Source organism: Lepeophtheirus salmonis, chromosome 6 (genome assembly GCF_016086655.4).
Source record: "Lepeophtheirus salmonis chromosome 6, UVic_Lsal_1.4, whole genome shotgun sequence".
In the NCBI taxonomy this organism is placed as follows: Eukaryota; Metazoa; Arthropoda; class Copepoda; order Siphonostomatoida; family Caligidae; genus Lepeophtheirus; species Lepeophtheirus salmonis.
Genome location: NC_052136.2, coordinates 50,046,181 through 50,068,018, shown reverse-complemented (window position 1 = coordinate 50,068,018; position 21,838 = coordinate 50,046,181). Strand labels below are relative to the sequence as shown.

The window sequence follows — 21,838 nt, the reverse complement described above, 5'->3', positions numbered from 1 at the left end:
TTATAACTATACGACTGTATGTTTTGTTGAAGAGGGTCGGAAAAATAGATATATTACTGAAATTTAATGTATCATCGTGAGATAAGGATTATCTATTCCATCTTATGTATATAAAGCGTCATTAAATTCATGTCAATAATAGTAAGAACTTCAATTTACATTTTTTTATTTATGTATGTTCGAAAATGGGCGTCTGTAATTGTGAAATATTTTTTCACACAGAAATATTCAACAGCACATTGTCCCAGATGGAACAATAAGACCTTTGTCAAGACTATCTAAACAATGTGAAACAATCCTAATTTACATAAACTACACTATATCATTTTTTGAAAATCGATCACGTATAATGGGGCTTCAACTAATAGTAGGAAGGATATTGAAATTTTTACTCGTCTGACAAGAATTTCAATAACGAAATAACATTTGCATGTCCGAAATAAATCAATAAGATAAAAAAATAAAATAATGGAGAACTCATATATAGGACATTTAAACAATCGAATTATATTTTGATACATTTCAACTATTGTCTTCAATCAAACAACTTATTATGAGCTCGTATGGCACACATATAGTATTTATTTATTTTTGTAAAGATCTCAGATTTTCGAGAAAGTAATATTCCTATTTACTAACAAGCAATTTAGCTACTTAGAAGAGGATTCTCGTGTCAATAAGTTTGGAAATTTGGACATTCAAATATCCCAATAAAATATAAAAATGTTAAGAAGTCACTTTTATTTTTAACACATAATCACTTAATAGTTCCGAATAACTATTTATAAGCAATAGGATAATAGAAAATGCTTTGCAGATAAAACTATTAAGAAATCAGAGACACATTATCTTTAAAGTCTTGAATAATCTTCCACTTGTTTTCCAATCACAAAAAGGACTCACAAGTAATAAAGAAATCACTTATCAGGGGTAATGCTGAAAGTGTCCAGGTTATATAATTATCCATATAGATCGTACATTTCTGCATTATAAATATATGCATCAAGAACACTTATCGATGACGAAGCAAAGTTGACTTAAGGAGAAAAGGAATTAAGAAATTTAATTAAAAAGCAGTGGATGGAGGATGAGAGCTATTCATGTTCCTTATTGGATCTTTCAGTAGATTATTCTGTCGTTTTATGAAACTCGATAGTTCATATATGTAGAAGTATACAATGATTCCTTATATGATCTGGAGGAATTTATGTATTCTTTAGCATAAAGGCTACGATAAGCGAGGTCAGAAGTAATTGATGTGAAGCGCATTTGAACTATCCAATGTCATTATAGGATTCTTCAATTAAAGGAGATGAGATCCACCGAGTGAGGCCCAAAGAGGCAAGATACTTTCAACATAAAGTTGAAGGGAGGATCAGAAGACGTATTGGATATCCAAAATTCAATATGAATGCCTAGAAATGCAAAGCATGCATATATTCGAATGCTTCGTACGAAAAATCTATCCAAATCACTATGATTTATGAATTAAATGTATGAATTGTATCAGTATTTCCACGCAGTCCACAACATTTTTTTGTAAAACAGTCACAGTATTAACGAGTTAACCGCCGACATATTGAGTTATTTTTTTTTATTCCTTTTGGGATATTGTTTTGGCCAATCATATAATCGATTTAATTTACTCAGCTGATGTAAAAAAAAACAATGAGTAGGGTTAACTTTGAATAGTCCGAATTTGTTCTTCAATCCAATAACACCCCTACCCATTACATTTTTATAGCAGCTGAACTCTCTTCTAGCGAGCTGTATATTCAAAAAGATGGCTGCCACACAATGCCAAACTACCATCAAAATATCTTGTCGCCTCTAAATATTTATTTCTCTATGATTTAAAGGTAGGTTTCATTGAGAAGAAAAGGGAAAAGAGAGAGGGAGAAGAAAAATGATAAAAGGAAGAATCTGAACAAACATACAAACAACAGCTATTTTTTTTCCTCTTTCGTTGTTATGTTAACCTGTTTTTTAAATAACATAAATAGTTCCTAACAGATAGGGAATTTTTGAAGATTTTTTTAGTGTTTACCTCCCTCTTTCTCTTGTTCTGGGATCCAAGGAAAATAAAACAAAAAAAATATGAAATAAAAAAAAGAGGCTAAGCAGCCAGTAAGAGTCGAGGAACTCTGGCTTTAGAAGAGCAAGATGGCAGTGAGAGGAATGCGAATGCTATGCATGTTTTTGTGGGCATGATCGAAAAGGATGAGATTGTCTGACTATTATATATTTTGCTGACATATGTCCATCAGGAATGCTACAAAGTGATTCAAAGATAACAGGATAACATAACATTTAAAGAGGTTTTCTCTTCACTCTGCACATACTTCCTTTTTTTTTGTTATCGAAGTACAAAACATAGAAATAAATAATAACTATAAATTCATTGACAGTAAAGAATCCTGTTTTGAACAAGCGCGCCCGCAAATACAACTATTTTGGTCATAAACATTTATTCATCATACGGTATGATTCATACCATACTTGATGGGCGATGGGTAATTTCGAACACACTTTTGAGACATCTCTATTATATTTTTTTAAACATTACAAATTATCTGAAAATTTACTACACATAGAAGCTTACTATCACCAAAGTATAACTCTAACTTGGTACAATTCAATCAAAATAATATTATCAAGAAAATGTCTTAATGTTAATTGTAATTTATTTTATAATGCAAATAGTATTAACTGTCACAACATAAAAATTAGGTTGAGAATATCAACATACAAGGTGGATATAACAAATTGTAAGTAGCATGTGAGTAAATTAAATTCAAACTATAATAAGTTTCCCATGATACTGTAGATGTTCACTCCTAATATGGGGACGTCAAACCATTTAGATAAAGACTTACCTGTCACGACAATATTAGTGGATAAATTATATTAAATTTGGTGTTCGCCTTAATATTCGAAATACACTTGTAATTCGCAATGAAGAAGTTGAATATCATATTGATGGTAGTGTGTTATCTCTTAGAATAAAGATCATCCTAAGGGAAGTATCCTCATTATTTCTTAGTGACTACTAAGGATAAATGGATAACTTTAGCACGAAATCTAAAGAATAGAAATGAAGCCATAAAGTAATAAATTATCTAAACAATTTCGTTAATATTTACGTGTTAACAATTAAATGCTTACAAAACATTCATTAAATTTGGTGATGAATATTTCCTTCAATTTCTTAGCACAGAGTTTGGACCTCATTTTCGTATTTATCATATTCTCCATACTAAATAATTATTAAAGTATTATTGTGCACAAGGTTTTACTTATTCTGAGTTCATTTATTTTCGTGTAGCCAGGGTTCTTTTGAAGCACTTATTTTACCAAAATTGCCGTCTTTGACATTCCTTGATGATCTCTTGTCTCATCTAATGCATTGGTATCTTTACTCTTTTCTTTAATTATATTTAACAGAGCCCTATAATAAGAGTTGCGACAATAGACTTGAGCGTCACCGTGCGACAACCTTCTGTAACTACAATAGAGGTCTTAAACAACTTAAATTTATTACATTGAAAGTAGATAAAACCTAATAAAATCATTATTAAAAGATAACATTAAATTTTTTAAAACATAATACGTTCCTTTTAGTATAAAGAACTCATTCAAATCGAAGGAAGTACGACATAAAATATTTGCTTGTAATTGTAAATGACCAAAAATATAAATTAAATAAAGATATTATGGCAATAAGGAATTACCTTTTTCATTTAATATTTATTCTTATGGACTTGCAACATTCAACTATATTCGACAATTACTTTTTACCATATTTTTAAATTTCTGTTGCTTTATAAACTTTTTGTTCTAAACTTAATTTTAATTAATATTTTTTTTCTGTCAATGGAGCAACTGGAATTTATATTATATTCTAGTCTTAAATTTTCATTAATTTTCAGAGGAAGTTATAGAGAAAATGAAGCAATTGCTTGTAGTTAAAGAAATGACAACACATACCAATATTTTCAATCTGTAATTAATTGAATAATGCTTTAGCTTTAAGAACCCCAAAAAAACTTAATTTTATAAACTTATAATATCAAAAAAATCGATTATATAAGGAAAGAGTTTATCCATTTGAAGGCGTATAATTTCGTAAGGATATCAGACTGGTCCAATCACTTGTCGACTTTTCTTCATCAATATAGAATAACTTGCATTCAATACAATGAGAATGACTCTGAAATGTTTTACGTAAACAATAGCCAAACAAATAAGCGAAGGAATTCATTTCAGCTAAGTCGAGAGAGTTTGCAAAAATGAATTCAAGATCGTCAATCTTTTCTTCATTGTGAAATTCGTAGTATCCATTCCTTTGATATACTCTTATCCTTTGGAAAAGAAAAAGCGTGGCATCTTTGTCTCCAAATTTGCTCGAGCACTTAACAGCGCTAAACAAAGGCATTTCTATCCTAATTTTGGGATTTCAGGTCGATTTATTGGAAAAATTACTTTGTCTTCACAGTTGATAAGATTTGAATAAGGGCAAAAATTTATTTCAGCTGATTGCCAGCTGACGTGAGGTAGTTTGGTTGGTGTCGTAACTCATCTTATAGGGCTCTGATATTTAGTATTTACTATTTAGAATCAGTAATTACTCATTAGAAAGTATTTACGGAATATGATGTGGATCTAGATTGAATTACAAAATAATTGATAGGATTTATGAATATAGGTGTATACGAGTATAATAATATATCTTAATATTTTGTTTTTATATTGGTTGTACTCTCTAGGTTTTATTGATAATAACTTCGACGATAATGTTTAGGGCCTCATTCATCAGTACACATATAAGTTGTGCGTACAAATTTCCCTATAAGAGAGGTGTTTCTATGCCATGAATGGATAAATTTATCGCTGTTGATTTATTGATTGCCTCATTGTTTTCATCCATACCATTGAACTCTATATCATTAACTCTTCCCATGATTTTATTGAGACCAAAGCCATTTTAGAATAAAAGTGAGCCAGGACTTGATCATTTTTTTTCAAATTTGAATAATTGGTAAGCTATTCAGCCTTGAAAAACTGAGTAAGATAATAGATTAATATTATAACATTCTTCGCTACACAACATTGGTTGGAAAGTTATGATAAAAAGTATTTGTTGGACCAAGACTAGAGTTTTAGATCGACTTCGAAGTAATGCCTGCCAATGTTTTTACTAAAAAGTAAGATTTGTGTTTAATTATTTTCCAACCCTCTCAGGGCTGCTCACAGCTAATCTAATAAAACGTTATGACAGTTGAGCTGCTCTGCTCCAAAACATTCTTTTTTTTTGGCATACCGGTGGATAGCATTTTGAATATCTTTGCTATAACTTATAATTTATAGTTTTCTTATATTGTCTGCACTAAAGCATTAAACCAAGTAGCGAAATGAGCACGGATACAATAAACAGGTAAAAAATGTTTTGGTCATAGTCAAAAAGATGATACGATTAATATATGGAAGCCATTGAGGAGGATTAATGGAGTTTTTTTTCCAACAAAATCCAAAATTCACAGCTCCATTTTTAAATCCTTCATGACATAATTTTTTGAAGTCTATCTCCAGGTGGAGAAATTGATGGAAATTCATTAGGCTAAATTGGAAGTTGGGATAGCTAAATACTGGTCTGCATAAGGAATGCTCGTTTTTTTTTAGACAGAAAGGAGGGCAAACGGGCCGTGGACCATAGGTAACAGATATTGATGGAACCTTCAAAAGAAGTTTACAGAAGAAGCCGTTACTGAATTCGGAATTTATTAAGTTTTTTGCATGTACCTCTGATAAAAGGTACATGTATATTCCATGATAAATTAAAAGAAACAAATTATGCATGAATTTGTGTTCCTTTTTTTCAACTTGTTCGCTGTAAAGCTTTTATTTGCTCTTTAGTTTTAGATTCATTTATGGGAAGATACTCACTTTACACATGTATCGCCATCGGAGAGTATCTTCTCATGAAGAATCCGCCCACTAGATTTAAAACTAATTAGTCTCCAATGGTAATATAAAATAATTGAAACAATATATCGCCAATAAGCAATTTTAATTTATTTCTTAAGTGGTTTGCTATTCAGGGTTTTCTTTTAGTTTTTATTAACTTTGATATCTCGTTCGTGAATATTTAGAGAATTTATTAGTAATTTGAATTTATATTAAAACATTTTAAAGTCAAACAATCTAACGCAAGATCCTGGTGTAAGAGCACATTCAAGGTAAATTTTTCCCTTGAAAAATTATTTATATATATTCTGTAAGAGGATCTTCATGTACAATCACTTATCAAATTCCATTGGAAAATTGGTTACCGAAAGCATAGATCCAGTAGATGTATTGGCAGACAATGGGAGCGACTGGATCACTTTTAGGAAATACAGAGGTAAAAAATCCCTTATCTAAGGAGATACGAAAGAATTAGGGCCTTAATAATATGAATGATATTATTGAAATTACTCCCCACACAATAGTGATGCTGGAACAGTGTCTTCAGCTCTCCTGATTAATCTCAGTGGGTATACAATTGTAATCTTCAAAGATGTTACTGACAAATTTGAGCAAAATTTATGCCTTTAGGCATATCCATGTGTAATTTTATCTCCTCTAAAGACTATTTTCCTTGTTCGACCTCCCATCCGAAAAAGAGATGCCAAACCCAGAAGTTGATGCATCAGTTTTAATTTCTAAATATGGATTAGGATATGCGATAAGAGAGCACGACTCTAAGACGATAATTTGATTGATGGTTTAGAGAGGCCATTGTTTTTGTTCCATTCAAAATGAGTCATCCAATCATCAAAAAGTTCGTCTGCTTCCATGAAGAACAGGTTGCAGAGCTTAAATACTAAAGCATTATCCGAAGATGCCGATATATTATTGTTATCATCTGACATACTTAATTTATAATTAAAAAGTAAAATAATTAACTCTGTATAATTTTATAAAGAATAGAATATCAATATGAATATAGATTAACATAAAGCACGTATTGTCGTCTTCAGTATAAATAAATGAGTGACTTCATAGGAAAAACGACATCTTTCGATAAAATATGAAATACTAACCACACTATTTCCTCAGGCTAACGATCGCGTTTCACTACTTGGTTTAAAGGTTTAATCTGGACTACACCTAAAAAGTAAAGAAAAAAAAAAGATTAAGCGAGCGTTTGTCTTTCCCAAGAATACATTATAAGAATTGTGTCACAAGAAAAATTAGAAGATTGATTTATTTTTAAACTTTCAGATAAGTAATAAATTAGACTAAATTAATTTTAACAAATCAAACAAATATACCAGCTTATTGATACATTGTTTGTTTGAAGATATTTGATCGATTGATCTTACCTTTGATAATTGATAATTTTGAAAACATAATACAGATCGTAAGCGATCTTTTTTTCTTCCTCATTTTGTACAGAAATATAGTATTTAGATCCTCTTATTAATCAATAACTACACTACACCATGAACTAGGATTGTTGATTTTTATAGTAGGTGAATGATCGATTCTTGGAGACTCAAACTTTACATATCGACATCTAGGAACTTTGTATAACTTTCTAACTATAGCTTTGAAATATCCATAATTACCGATAAAGCAAAACGAGCTCTAAGCTTATTAAATTTTTGTTTTTTCAAGTAATGAAAGAGTCGTAGATCTGTATCAAGTACGAATCTCTCAGTCATAGTTCTCTTAGGAATAATTATAGGATTAGTAATGTCAAGAGTAATCGTGGAAGACACGTGTAATCGGCTCTAAAGCCTAATAACTTCTAACCTTTTGTCGTAAAAACAAGAAGATGTTTGAGATATAAAATTCAGGTAAGATCAACCTTAAAAATATAGAACATGCGTGTAGAAATAGGCAAAGGCCAGAGAAAAAATCAACCGGAGTTAAAATTGAGGTTCTAGATTATTTGTGTAGAAATAGACAAATGCCAAAGAAAAGATCAACCATAGTTAAACTTAAAAGATTCTATATCAAGCGTGTAGAAATAGATAAAGGCCAAAGAAAAGATCAACCGGAGTTAAACTTAAGAGTCTAGATCATACGTGTAGAAATATACATAGATCAAAATAAAGATCAACTGGAGTTAACCTTAAAAGGTTCAAGATCAATTGTGTAGAAATGGACTAGAATTTCTAGCTTGTGCAAATGATATCGTGAATCAGTATCCTTGACCCAATTCCAGGCAACGACAAAGCTGATAAATCGTTGGGAACGACAACTTATGAGAGTCGCTCCTTTGATATCACTAAACTAGAGAGTTTTATTATTAATAGGAACTGTCGGGAGAGTTCAAGAAAATAATCCTCAAACGTAGATTTTTAGATTTTTTCTCAAGAACCCGGCTCGAAAGACCATATGAACGGAAGAAGTGCACTGAATTAACTAATGAAACTAACCTCAGAGTCTATCATAATGATCACTTTAACGAAATAATGACAGTATTGATGAATTAGGACTTACTTCAGATATTAATTAATACTTAAGGGTGATAATTTTGGTAAGAATAGAAAAGCGTGCGAGGAGAAAAGAAGAAATACTTATGGCATCATTGATTAAATAATATACATCTTCTTCTATCAATCATGAACGTTATCATTCCCGCCTTTATTATTCAATATTAATATAATAATATTAGATGGGGATAGTCGATAGAGAACTGAATAAAATGCCTAAAATAACGTCGCCTTCTGTCTGGATTTCTGAAAATGGAGGCCTAGGAATTTGGAAAATACTTACCGGATGAGAAACAGATGGCTTGTCGGATCTGTGGTTATAAATGTGGCTTTTGTCCCCTGTCTAGAAATTCACGCCACTCATTATTCTCATCTCATAACAAGAGTATGGATATTCATCTATAAAATCAATTTAACGATGAATACATCAAGTCAGACTTTAACTTTGATCTTACAACGATGCTTATTGCATGTAATATAACCTTATCCATTGCTAATCATCTACGTTCAAAAAATTTATGGAGAAATACAAGGGTAAACATATCCCTTCCCGAGGAACCATCATTAAATTAATGGAGGATGTTGTTACTGATCTTATTTATAGAAATACATATAAAAATGTTTTGAGTCATCCACACCAAATGACGATCAAGTTATCAGTAAAAAGTATTAAATATTTAATAATTTCGAAATGGAACTCTGAATTTTGTACTATCTCACAGTAAGTATTCAATTTTTTTTTAAATCTAACCATAAAATATGATTCTATTTTAGCTAAACATATCAAGAATTATGATACACAACTCAGTAAAGGGCAAAAACAACTGCTTAAATGGTCACAACAACGGGGGTAGTAGCTTTGGATGGTTTGCAACTAGTTTGTCTGAGACTACTTACTTCGCTTTAAGACTTGGGTATAATAATTAGGTTTTCCAATATTACATAGTCAATAAATATTACTTTTTTATCACTTAAGGCTTAGCTATGGTTGATGGGCTCCAAGAAGTGGTGTTCAGAAAACTCATAAAAGGCAAAAACAACTGTTTAAATGGTCACAAGTTAGTTACATTGGGTGTTGCATTATAATTAACAATTGTGTATATCCTTCATGATAACAGTATGTTGTTATATAAGAATACCTAAATAACGGGGAAAAATCTTTTTTTGATGCTCTTAATAGGGAGTAATATCGCCGGACATTACTACATAATTAGCTTTTGCTCTAAATCTTTACGATGAATTTATTGCTAACATTTTTTTATTAATTTATTTATTGTTATTTTATGATTTTGACATTTACTTTATTATTAATAATTAGTTAGATCTCATCGGTAGAGATATATCTATCCTGTGCCCCAATGTATATAGCAACTTCCACATGAAGAAGAGGGGTGATTATCTTTTTGATTAAACTCCACGTCTCACTTGTGTATTGCAACCTAAAGTTATGACATATTTAACTGCATTCAGATGTTAGAACAAGAAAAAATTATCTGGATCAATCTATTATGGCAATATTCTGTATTTATAATTTATTATTATTAATAGTTATATGATTTTAATTGTTTAATTTTGTATATTTAACTTAAATGTTTAATGATTTATTTTTTAGTATGTAGATTATATTTAATTAAAGCCTTCTTTTTTAAACTTTGAGCTTCAAATATATTTCAAATACTCTACTTTGTCGTTTCATTAGCTATTATTCTGAGAATAAGGTTCATAATAAATTACAATTTCATGGAGTGCGACGTTTTCAAATCTACTGTAACGGATAAAAAACGTCAAAGTCAATTATACGTAGTATATTTTCATTAAACATTTTGCTAATAAATACATTCATAATAAAGCAGGCAGATGATAATCACATCAGTATTTTAAACAATGATACCATATGTCTTTTCCCCCCCTTCTCCTTGCACGCGTTTTTCTCTACAATAATATCAACTATATTAATACTAATTTGCAACTGACGGTAGTGTAGTGTATATCTAAGGGTGATAATTTTGGTAAAAATAGAAAAGCGTGCGAGGAGAAAAGAATAAATATGCATGGCATCATTGATTAAATAATATACATCTTCTTCTATCAAGAACGTTGTCATTCCCACCTATATTATTCAATATTAATGTAATATTAATTGATAGTCGACAGAGAACTGAATAAAATGCCTAAAATGACGTCGCCTTCTGTCTGGATTTCTGAAAATGGAGGCCCATGAATTTGGAAAATACTTACCGGATGAGAAACAGATGACTTGTCGGACTTGTCGATATAAATGTGCCTTTAGTCCCGTGTCTAGAATTCCACGCCACTCATTATCCTCATCTCATATCAAAAGCATGGATATTCATCTAAAAAATCAAGTTAATGATGAATTCATCAAGTCAGACTTTAACTCTGATCTCACAAAGATTTTTATTACATGTAATATACCCTTATCCATTGCTAATCATCCTACTTTCAAAAAATTTATGGAAAAATACACGGGTAAACTCGTCCATTCCCGAGGGCCATCATTTAAATAATGGACGATGTTGGTAATGATGTCATTTAAGAAATACCCCCGTTTGTAAATTGTGAAATTGAGATAATTTTCAGCATGTCTTGAGTCATCTACACCAAATTACGATCAAATTATCAGAAAAAAGTATAAAATATTTACTAATTTCGAAATAGAACTCTTAATTTTGTACTATCTAACAATAAGTATTCAATTTTTTATAAATCTAACCATAAAATATGATTCTATTATAACTAAACATATCAAGAATTATGATACACAACTCATTAAATGGCAAAAAACAAAACCTGCTTAAATGGTCACAATAACGGAAGTAGTAGCTTCGGATGGTTCGCAACTAGTTTATCTGACATTAGTTTCTTCACTTAAGGCTAAGCTATGGTTGATAAGCTCTAAGACAACCATGTTCAGAAAACTCATAAAAGGCAAAAACAATTGCTTAACTGGTTACAACATCGGGGGTAATAGCTATGGATGGTTCGCAACTAGTTTTTCTGACACTAGTTTCTTCACTTAAATACTTGGGTATGATCATTAGGTTTTCAAATATTACATAGTCAATAAATCTTACTTTTTAGTCACTTAAGGATTAGCAATGGTTCATAAGCTCCAAGAAATTGTGTTCAGAAAACTCATAAAAGGCAAACACAACTGCTTAAATGGTCACAACAACAGGGGGTAGTTGCATTGGGTGTAGCATTATAATTGGCAATTGTGTGTATCCTTCATGATAATAGTATGTTGTTGTACAAGCATAAATAACCGGGGGGAATCTTTTTTTTTTTTGCTCTTAATAAGGAGTCATATTGCCGGACATTACTACATAATTAGCTTTTACTCTAAATCTTTACGATGTCATGTTAGAAAACTACATTAAGTCAAGAATGGTTGCCTGAATTGTCTTATCAGTTATAAAGGAGTCTTATTTTTATATCTAAAATAAATAATTAAGGTTTAAAATTTGAGTACATGGATTAAATTTTCTTTTTTTAGATAAACATAAAATAAATGATAGTGGGATTCTAAAAGCTGTTCGTACTAAAATTGGAAGATGATATAGATTTAAATCTAACATTATTTATTATTTTGACATTTACTTTATTGTTAATAATTATTAAGATCTCATCGGTAGAGATATATCTATCCTGTGCACAATTGTATATAGCAACTATGTGACATATTTAACTGAATTCTGTTGTTAGAACAAGAAAATATTATTTGGATCAATCTATTATTTCAATATTCTGTATTTATAATTTATTGTTATTATTATTTATATGATTCTAATTGTTTAATTTTGTATATTTAACTTAAATGTAGGATGGTTTATTTTTTAGTATGTAGATTATATTTAATTTAAGCCTTTTATTTTAAACTTGGAACTTGAAATATATTTCGAAATACTCTTATTTTGTCGTTTTATTAGTTATTATTCTGAGAATATGGTTCATAATGAATTACAATTTCATAGAGTGTGACGTTTTCAAATCTACTGCAACGGATACAAACCGTCTAAGTCAATTATACGTAGTATATCTTTATTAAACATTTTGTTAATAAATACTTTCGTTATACCCTCAAAAATCATAATAAAGCAGGGAACTGATAAATACTGATGGGATTATCAGTAATAATCACATCAGTATTTTCAACAATGATAACATATGTCTTTCTCCAACCCCCCTCCTCGCTTTCATTTTTCTCTACAATAATATCAACTATATGTTTATCAAAACACAAACAATAATAAACCAGCGTACGCCTTGGACCTATTACTCTGGGTACGTTGCTGAAATCCTCCAATTACTCTGTAGGCGCAGACATGCTTATGAAGAGTACTTTATACTCTTCTTGTTTTTGGCGTGAAGGACGAAAGAAATTGGAATGAACTTATAGTGTTTGCAAACATAGATTATATAGTGAATAATGCAATATCATACTAAAGTGATAGATTTGTCGGGACAGATATGGACATAGAGACATTATAGATTTAAGAGTGAATTTTAGAGGAATCAAATTATCAATGGAGAGTTCAAATACTTATCTCTTCCAACCCTTCTATCCATTTCAAAAAATTAGATGAAAATATCCTTTGAGGGCAAGTAGCAGAAGTAATGGATAAGCTCCTTTCGTCTCAAAGCCGAGAAAACTAAAATCTTGTATTCAGGGCATTCTAAAGTTTTTTATAGTTGATACATAGTTTGTAGTGGATGTCAACTCTTCTTCATCATATTTAATAAGTCCATTAGGTAGAATCATGAAAAAACTATATGCAAGTTTGACACTCATTTTTTAAGTACATTGACACTCAACTTATTAGTATATCGTAAAACCAATCCTATTTCTCTTCCATATAACTAGTTTACATGATTAAAATCCGCTGATATTGGTTTGCCTTCAAAATCGGACAAATGAACTGCTTTCTTGGGTGTAAATTATTATAAATATGTTGGAATATATGCACAAAATCAAACATTAAGAATATTTTTGAATTGGGAGAGAATGGAAAATGTTAATTTGTTGTCTGTCTTCCAACTATTTGAAAATAAACTTTTTATTACCAATATGTATTTCAGTAATTTTGGATAGAGTTATTAAACCAACATCAGTGATGGGTTTAAGATTTTGTAGTACTATTTTTTATTTGTATATGAATTGTTGAGATAGGTATCTCTGGGATTACCATAAAATCAAGTAAACAAAGTAAAATTTAATCTTTTAATATATAATTTTTATTCCTTTCAATTTCTCACTCGTGTTCTCTATATCACAAAATACAATATTATATAATACTGAGAGATGCTCTCGTACGTCAGAGCGTCGTAAAATTAGGGATAGCTCATGAGCCGAGCACTTAACGTCTATCTTCACACCCGCTTTCGAGCCCTGAATCAATCCGAAGGGGTAAATTTGTTTGGAGCGAATTTTAATGTTTTAGGCTGTCGTAGGTTCGACGGCTTGTCAGCATGACCGTTATCCTTGAGGTTACTTTTGCAGTGAGGTGTTGTAATTACGTCCTCGCGATTTCTGAGGACTCTGATGAAGCGTCATTTTTTACATAGGGTTCTCCATGGAAGGAGGAGAAGATATTCTCTATCTTATTTCTTCCGTTGAACGGTGGCTGTGCGATCCCAGATTTTGGAAGTTGAATCCTGGATCCAGACCTTGGAGCCAGTAGGGATGGGTTTGAGCTGATTTGCTGTCTTGTCTTAGTGGTTTATTGAGTACTCATGCTGTTTGTGGATGCGTCTGTCATGTTCGTTGAGGAGTTCCTGCCAATCCTCGGCAAGTGATAGGTTGTGAGGAGGGAGTCTTGATGTCATTGGTCTTCCAAAGAAAATTTGGAGTTGGGACAGTGAGCCATATTGAAGTGGTGTGTTTTTCAATTCGAGTAGCCCCTCCAAATTCAAGGTTCCCAGTTTTAAGGAGCAGAGCCTTAATTGACTAACCGGCGGGTTCTGCTAGTCCGTTAGACTGAGGGAAGTGTGGTGGTGATAGTCTATGTATGATGCCCCAGCAAGGAAATAAGTTATGTGTTTCTGCTGCTGTGAATTGAAGTCCTCATCTGAGAAAATTCTTAATGGTTCACCAAAGGTGACATTGTGGTGGAGGAGCCTGCTGATAAGGGACTTAGATGTTGGTGTTGACAGAACTTTGTGGACGAGAAGAAAGTTGGTCGACTATCACCAAATAGAGCTTGCCTCTGACTTAAAAAAATCGGTTGCTATTTCCTGGAAAACATCTCTAGGGGTAGGGTGCAATTTCAGAGGTTCCTTGGGTAGGATTGATCTACGGCTTTGCCATACTTCAGAAGCTTCGATTAGGTGGCATATATCAGCTGTAATTCCAGGCAAAAAAAAAAGTTTGCCAGACCTGTTTCAGTGTCTTCACTGTCCTTTGATGACTGGAGCGTAGTCTTGTTGGAGGATTTGGTCCCGTTTCAATCGTGGGATGATGATTCTATCACCGAAGAGGATGAAATCATCGTGAATGGTGAGATGGGGAAGAATCTTTGCAGATGGCTTTAGCATAGGATTGATATTTTGTTTATCAATTTTTTCTAAAATGTTGTCTGTTAAAAGGCAGAAGATGGGATCGTTCCAAGATGCTTGAGCAATTTCTTCCAAGATCGGATCACGTGCAATACCCTCGAGTGTGATGGGATCACACTCGATTTGAGAATTAATTGAGTTGTTAAAAGTATCTAGCAGATTTGCTTTTATTGTGTGGATTGATCCATACATATCCCGGGTGAAGTTATCGTCCCCTTTGGTTGGTTTGTCTACAGGTGAGTGAGAGAGTGCATCAGCTATACGATTGTCCTTGCCTCTTTTCAAAACTGTTTTGTAGTCGTAAGGAGTCAAATAACTCTTGAGCCTCTGAGTTCTTGTGTTGTTTAGGGCATCAAGCGTTTTTTTCTTGATGATCGTGACGAAAACCTGATGGTCTGTGACGAGCGTAAATTGCAGTAGCTCAAAAAGATAGCTATGACATTTACGGAGTGCCCAGACAGCAACGAGTAACTCTAGCTCAACCATGGCATAGTATCCCTCTGTCTCCGTGACAAAGCAGCTACCACACTCAATAAGTTTTCAGACATATTGTTGGTCTTTTTGGAGTAATATATATGCGAGGCCGTTGAACCTGCTTGTGTGCGTTTGAATAATTGTGTCCTGTTTAGTATCAAACAAAATTAGTACGAGTGGTGAAACTATGCACTTTTTGACCTCTTTGCAGGCCCTGAGAGGATCCTCTGTCCAGATGTATGGATGCTTGGTGCTGAGGAGTGGGCGAAGGGGCATGAATTTGACTGGGGCCGTGTCTGAAAATCATGCTAATTGCTTGACCAGTCCTAAGAAAAAGTGGAGATCTGAGATGTTCATAGGTGTCGGAAATTGAATGATTGCTTTTATTTTTCTGGGTCAGCTTGGATGCCTTGGCTTGCCACTCTAAAGCCAGCAAATTTGACTTCTGTTTGACCATAGTAGAAATTTTTGGGATTGAGAGTGATTCTTGTATTTCTACAGCAATCGAGGAGTTTCCTCACGTTCTTTTCGTGAAGGTGCATAGAACTATCATATAGAATCATATCATCAGCAACCTTTTCCACGTTATCTATCCCAGCGATGGCTTCATCCCTCCAGGGGTTGTATTCATCTCCTGTAGACAAGAGCCCCATGGTAGCACGGAGGTGTTTGTAGTGCCCCCAGGAGATGATGAAGGTGGTCAGATTTGGACTTGATCGATTGAGTGGGATCTGGGGATATCCAGAGGCGGCGTCAAAAGTTGTAAAAAAATTTGCGTTGGGAGGAATGTTACAAACTGTATTTTTGGGAGTAGTGAGTGGGTGCTCCAGCCTGTTAATGCTCATTTAATTAAAACAGTGAGCCTCAGTTTTTCTCCCTTGGCAACGACTGACATTGGGTGAACCCATTCAGTGGCCTTAGAAACCTTCTGGATGATGCCTCAGGATTCAACTTAATTGATCCTCTTCTTGACCTGCTCACGAAGAGGTAGAGGGATAGGTATTTGACAGGAGTGCTGTTGGGGTTGAGGTGGATGACCATGGGAGATCCATCCATGATCTGCAAATGTTTTTCTCCCTCAAAGACATCAGAATATTTTCTGAAGAGGGATTCTTTTGGGGTGAATATACTTTCTTCTCCTGCTTCAGGGTCGTTTTGATTCGTGGAAATAGGTACTCCTGAGGGATGCAAAGTGGTTGTAGTAGGGGTAGACTCGAGGAGTCGCCGTTAATGTGAAGGACTTCGAGCATGGGGTGCATTTGGACGTCCTTGACTGGTTATATTGGAAATGGAAATTCAAGTTGGGTTGATTGTAGTTTAGTGAATGTGTCGAGACTGAGGAGTGTGCCTCGGTATTCATTGGATATTTGAAAAGTCATTCGGGTCATTATATTTTATTTGGACCTTCAGGCTTTGTACCAGTGTTGATGTTGAATCCCGAGACGTTCAGCGTTTTGTGTGTTGATGGGATTAACGGCACCACTGTCTGGGAATACGTTCCTGAGGGGTCCCAGCGATATTTCATTCTTGGAGAAGAAGTGAGAATTGATGGACCTGAGCTCACAGAACTTAGTTGATCTCGACTCTGGGGACTGTTTGTCTACGTTTGCTACATACACAGAAGAAACTTTGGAGTTATGGCTCATGGAAGCATAATGCCCCTTCTTGTTGCAACTGTGACCATTTGCAGGGCAAGCTTGTGAACTAGGTCAGTGGGTTTTGCTGCAGTTTCTACGTGATTACTTGGATCCGTCCGTATTCCATGAGGAGCGGTTGACTGAGATTGAGATTTTAGATCGACCAAGTCATCTGAATCTTGGTCTTCTCTGAACATGTTGAATTAGTGTGTTGGACATCTGGTAGGAGAATCTGTTGGCCGACTCTTTGGCCCTACAAATGGCGATAACTCTATCTAGAGTCGGGAAAATAAACTCCTATTCCAGAGCAACACTTGTATTTTTGTCACGGATCCCAACTACGATTAATCTGAGGATCTGTGCATTGCGGCAATGATTGCATAGTCAGGCTTCGTCCGTCATTTCCTTTAGTGTGAACCAATATTTGTCAAACTATTCCCCAGGCCATTGTTTCCTTTTTATGAAGTTTACTTCAGCAACAACTTTGGTACTTTTTCCCCTGTAGTAGGGATGGAGATTATTGAGTAGGACGTTGACTGTGAGATCAGAGGATTCATAGTCTATCTTATACGAGTATTCCAGGATTTGTTTACTGTGCGTTCCCAGAGCGCTGAGGAAGGTCCATATTTGGTGTTTGTGAGGGAGGGAAGCAAAGTTTTGGCCTCCAAATGAAGCATTCCAGTTGTCACGCCAGTGATGGAACTATCGGATGTTTGCTGTATCCAGTAGCTTTTCGATTTTGGAGACCAGGAAGGTTTTGTTAGAGGTGATGGTAGCGACACTTTCAGTAGTCTGTGCATGGCTGCTGGTGTTTGGAGGGGTGTCTTCAGGTTGTGTAAGAGGAGGTGTGGTGGTAGCGCTAGGTGCTGATGAACACATTGGTGAGAATGCTAGTGCAGCCGGTGATACGGTCGCTGCTATTGGTTGAGAGGCCTGGGATGAAGCTTGTGTCGTAGAAGTCTGTGGGTCTGCAGTAGGGCTCTGAGATAGGAGAGTCCTCATTTCTACCAAGAGGCTGTTTATCTGCGCATTCATCTGGCCTCCAGGTCGGAAGCGTTCTTCACTAGTGCGGTTTGGAATTCATTACGAAGGTCTGTGGAAGCCTTTGTCTGCTTTACGACGAGGTCGATTACCAGAGCGTTGTGGGTCTGCTTAGCTTCTTCTCTGATATTGATGAGTTGTTCTACCATGACCTGAGGGATGGGTGAGAACAATTGTCGTCTTACTCCAGCAGGGTCCAGGTCGCTGAGAGTGTTAGTGTGAGGAGTGGATAAGGGATTGTCATCTGGAGTTGTAGGTTCTCTGAGCACCGGAGTGATGTTTGCCTTGGGGTTGGCGTTCTTCCTTGTACTTTTCCTGACCATTCTAGCAGGACGGGATTCACAAGGTATGGCTCCGTTCCGAGCTGAGGAAGAAGATGTCGTCGATCTCTGTATCCGTGGGAGGAGGGTTCATCTTGGTAAGTAGTACTATGATGTCCTCGACTAAGCCTTCAGAACTGTGCCATACGGAATTACCATATTGCAATTAAACAATATAAAATGTAATCTTTTAAGATATAATTTTTATTCTTTTCAATTTCTCACATATCTCTTTATCACATAATACAATATAATATAATACTGAGATATGCTCTCTGACGTCAGAGTGAAGTAAGATTAAGGATGAGGCGATATCTCATGAGCCGAACTATTAACGTCTATCCTCACATATAATTGCAACCGTATCTTTGTATGAGCCTCGGACAGAATTTACATAAAAACAGAGTACTGTTCGTATCAGAGTGGAGTATTCTAACCCGTAAATTTTCATATATATATATATATTCCCTTCTATGGCCATTGCGAACCTCATCGATCAAAAGTAAAAAAAAAAAAAAAAATGCATGTTAGTCCTTTTTTATAAATGGGAATAGGACAACTTCGTCAAGTCCTTTAACCCCCAAGAAAGTATTAACAATTAAGGCATTTCTAAATGTGTTTAGAGTTGTATCATCTCTTTGTTAGTCAAATATTTATTACCAGACATACATAAAATAAAATTATACAAATATAAGGCAACAAACACGACCACCCAACGGGGTATTTGTGCTACTTGTGTCTCTGCTTGAAACATAAAACCTCTTTATTCAATTAATGAAAAATGGATGCATCTGTTTTGGTGATGATCCATCCAGTACCAGTGTTTCCGTCATCGTCTTTAGACCCGTCATCATAGATGATCGCACCAGGATTGTTAATCTGGTCCTCATAGATGATCCCACCAGGATTGTTAATCTGTTAATTATTTATCCAAATCAAATTACTCTTTATGTAGTTGCTTGGTTGATCCATTCCGACTTGTAAAAGTATTTTATCAGTATGGAACGGATGCCTGCAACGTTTTGGAAGACTACTAATTTCATTTTGATTTTGTCGCTTATTATTAAATGTATGAATGGTGTTTAATATTTTCCTGTACTTTTATTTGTAGTGATTGCATGTTTCCATACTACGCACCCAAAGGAGATTATAGGTCTGATCATAGCATCGTACAACTAGAGAACCTTGTTTGAGGTCAGTCCCCATTTTTTCCTATGATTACCTTGGTCATTTCCATATCTGGGAACACTTGAAAGCTTTTTCTTTTTTTCAAATACTATGTGCGGGTGAGTCCTTGATCAAAAGTAACACATAGGTACTACATATGTGTGGCATTAGGTAGAAAATCATTTTTTATGGCTATAAGTATGTCCTATACCCTGCCTCATTGGCCTTACATTTTTTCCAAAATGCATTTTTTGAAGATTTGCGTAGTTTTTGGACAAAAGGTAAAAACTAGACACGCCATTAAATGCCAAAAAAGATATTAATCTAAAATGTAACCATTTTTGAATAATATTTTTTATATATTTTATTATTTAAGTAATAATGTTGCCCAGTAAAATAAAAGTTAAGAGAAACATTTAGGTGTGCGGACTGTTTTACTAAAATTGTTAACTCCCATCTATTATTTTTTTCTTATATTTAGCCATTTTTTGAGAAAGCGAGATCATATTTTTGAAAGATTATATAAGTACCTCAATTTCTTATTTTTAAACAATTTTTCTAATACCAATTGGAAAATCAGACCCATGTCTAAGAGTTAATTATCAAAAAATGGTAGAACTTACTATAAGTTCACTTCTCCTCTATGTACTCACTGGAAGAAACCAAGAGCAATTCATCACGCACGGCTTTGACAAAGGTTTAGCAGAGATCATCATAAAAAAGCTTCATAATCACATGTGGTATTTGACATGGGAACTTGTTCCTTTCCCTCTATTCAGTAACATTTTAGATGATGATCAAAAGATGAATATAACACTGAAATTATATTCAACTAAAAATGCCGACACATTTAGAGTTGGTAAACCTATAATTTAGATTATAACTGAAAAAACTAAATTAAATAATATTATTGGTAGAGAATTACATCTTTTTTAGCCATACTGAATATAAGGTCAGATTGGCTTCAAGAGCATGTTGCATAATCGTCAGGAAATGAAGACTACATGAAAGCAAACAATTGTATACATAATATTCGGGTATTGCAGAGAGAGGTATAAAAATGATGACTGACTATACGAACATAATAACTAAAAATCCCAAGCAGAGAGAGTATGTATGTCTTTCAATCTATAGAGAATAATAGGCAATGATTTGATTGTTTGAAAAGAAAAAAAATGTCTTCAATAATTAAATGGGAAATAAAAATATTCCCTTCTTTGTGATTTTTACATTTTTATTTATAGAGGTCTAAGAAAATATATAAAATAATATATATAATTCGGATTTTCAAATTGGTATTAATTTTTTTTTTAATTAAGAAATTGAGGTAATTGTATAAGCTTATAACTATAAAATATTAATATATTTTTCACAAAAAATGCATTATACAATTTTAGTACTTTAGTCCGTGTACCTAAATTTTCTCTTTACCTTCATTGTACTAGGCAACTTTGATACTTAAATAATAAAATGTATTATTCAAAAATGGTTTTATTTTAGTTAAATATCTTTTTTGGCATTCTATTGTGTGTTTTATCTATAATTTTTGTACAAAAACTACGCAAAATTAAATAAAAAGATATTTTGGAAAAACTTTAAGGTCGATGAGGCAGGGATATGACATACTTAGATCCCTAAAAAACCTTATCAAATCTTAAAGCATGAGGGAAAAATGGGGAAACATATAATGATTCAAAAAAGTATATTTTTGAATAGGTCTAGTGTGGTATATTCCACCACATTGGGATAAGTATTTTGATCAAATTTTATAAGCTTTCGAAAAGAATATAGCGTTTGATATTGATGGGTTAAAGGTAAGGCCATTTTCTTTTCCCAATTTAATTACAGTATTGATTGCCCTTTGCATTGCATTGACAAGGGTATGGGGATGTTTTCCACTAATTAAAAGGAGGATGTCGTCTGCGTAGCCAACGACCTTGATTGCTCATTTTTTAATATTAATTAAGCTATCCAATATCATATTCCAAACGACCCGGCAATAGAACGCTCCTTTGTGGGCTCCCCGGGTTGGATTGGCAAAAACTTTTCGCCTTTAAGCTTGGCTGTTACCGTACAGGTACTCAGTAGATTTTAGTACTAGGATCTGATACACTCTGGAATATCGAGTTTTTCTATTGCT

General features: G+C 33.6%; 1 protein-coding gene and 2 long non-coding RNA genes across 3 annotated transcripts; 1 reads left to right on the top strand and 2 right to left on the bottom strand.

Annotated features, from left to right (window-relative positions):
- Window positions 1–2,666: 2,666 nt before the first annotated feature.
- Window positions 2,667–3,487, bottom strand: LOC121121129 (uncharacterized). The gene is made up of 2 exons (XR_005865349.2): window positions 3,144–3,487; window positions 2,667–3,081 (listed from the first exon to the last, which is right to left on the bottom strand). It is a non-coding gene; the product is annotated as an uncharacterized lncRNA (long non-coding RNA).
- Window positions 3,488–9,069: 5,582 nt separating this feature from the next.
- On the top strand, window positions 9,070–9,546 carry LOC139905748 (uncharacterized). Its single transcript, XR_011780781.1, has 3 exons — window positions 9,070–9,204; window positions 9,258–9,397; window positions 9,460–9,546. It is a non-coding gene; the product is annotated as an uncharacterized lncRNA (long non-coding RNA).
- A 5,348-nt stretch (window positions 9,547–14,894) lies between these two features.
- Window positions 14,895–15,545, bottom strand: LOC139905713 (uncharacterized). The gene has a single exon (XM_071889365.1). The coding sequence runs from the start codon at window positions 15,543–15,545 to the stop codon at window positions 14,895–14,897; it is 651 nt and encodes a 216-aa protein (XP_071745466.1).
- Between the last annotated feature and the right edge of the window lie 6,293 nt (window positions 15,546–21,838).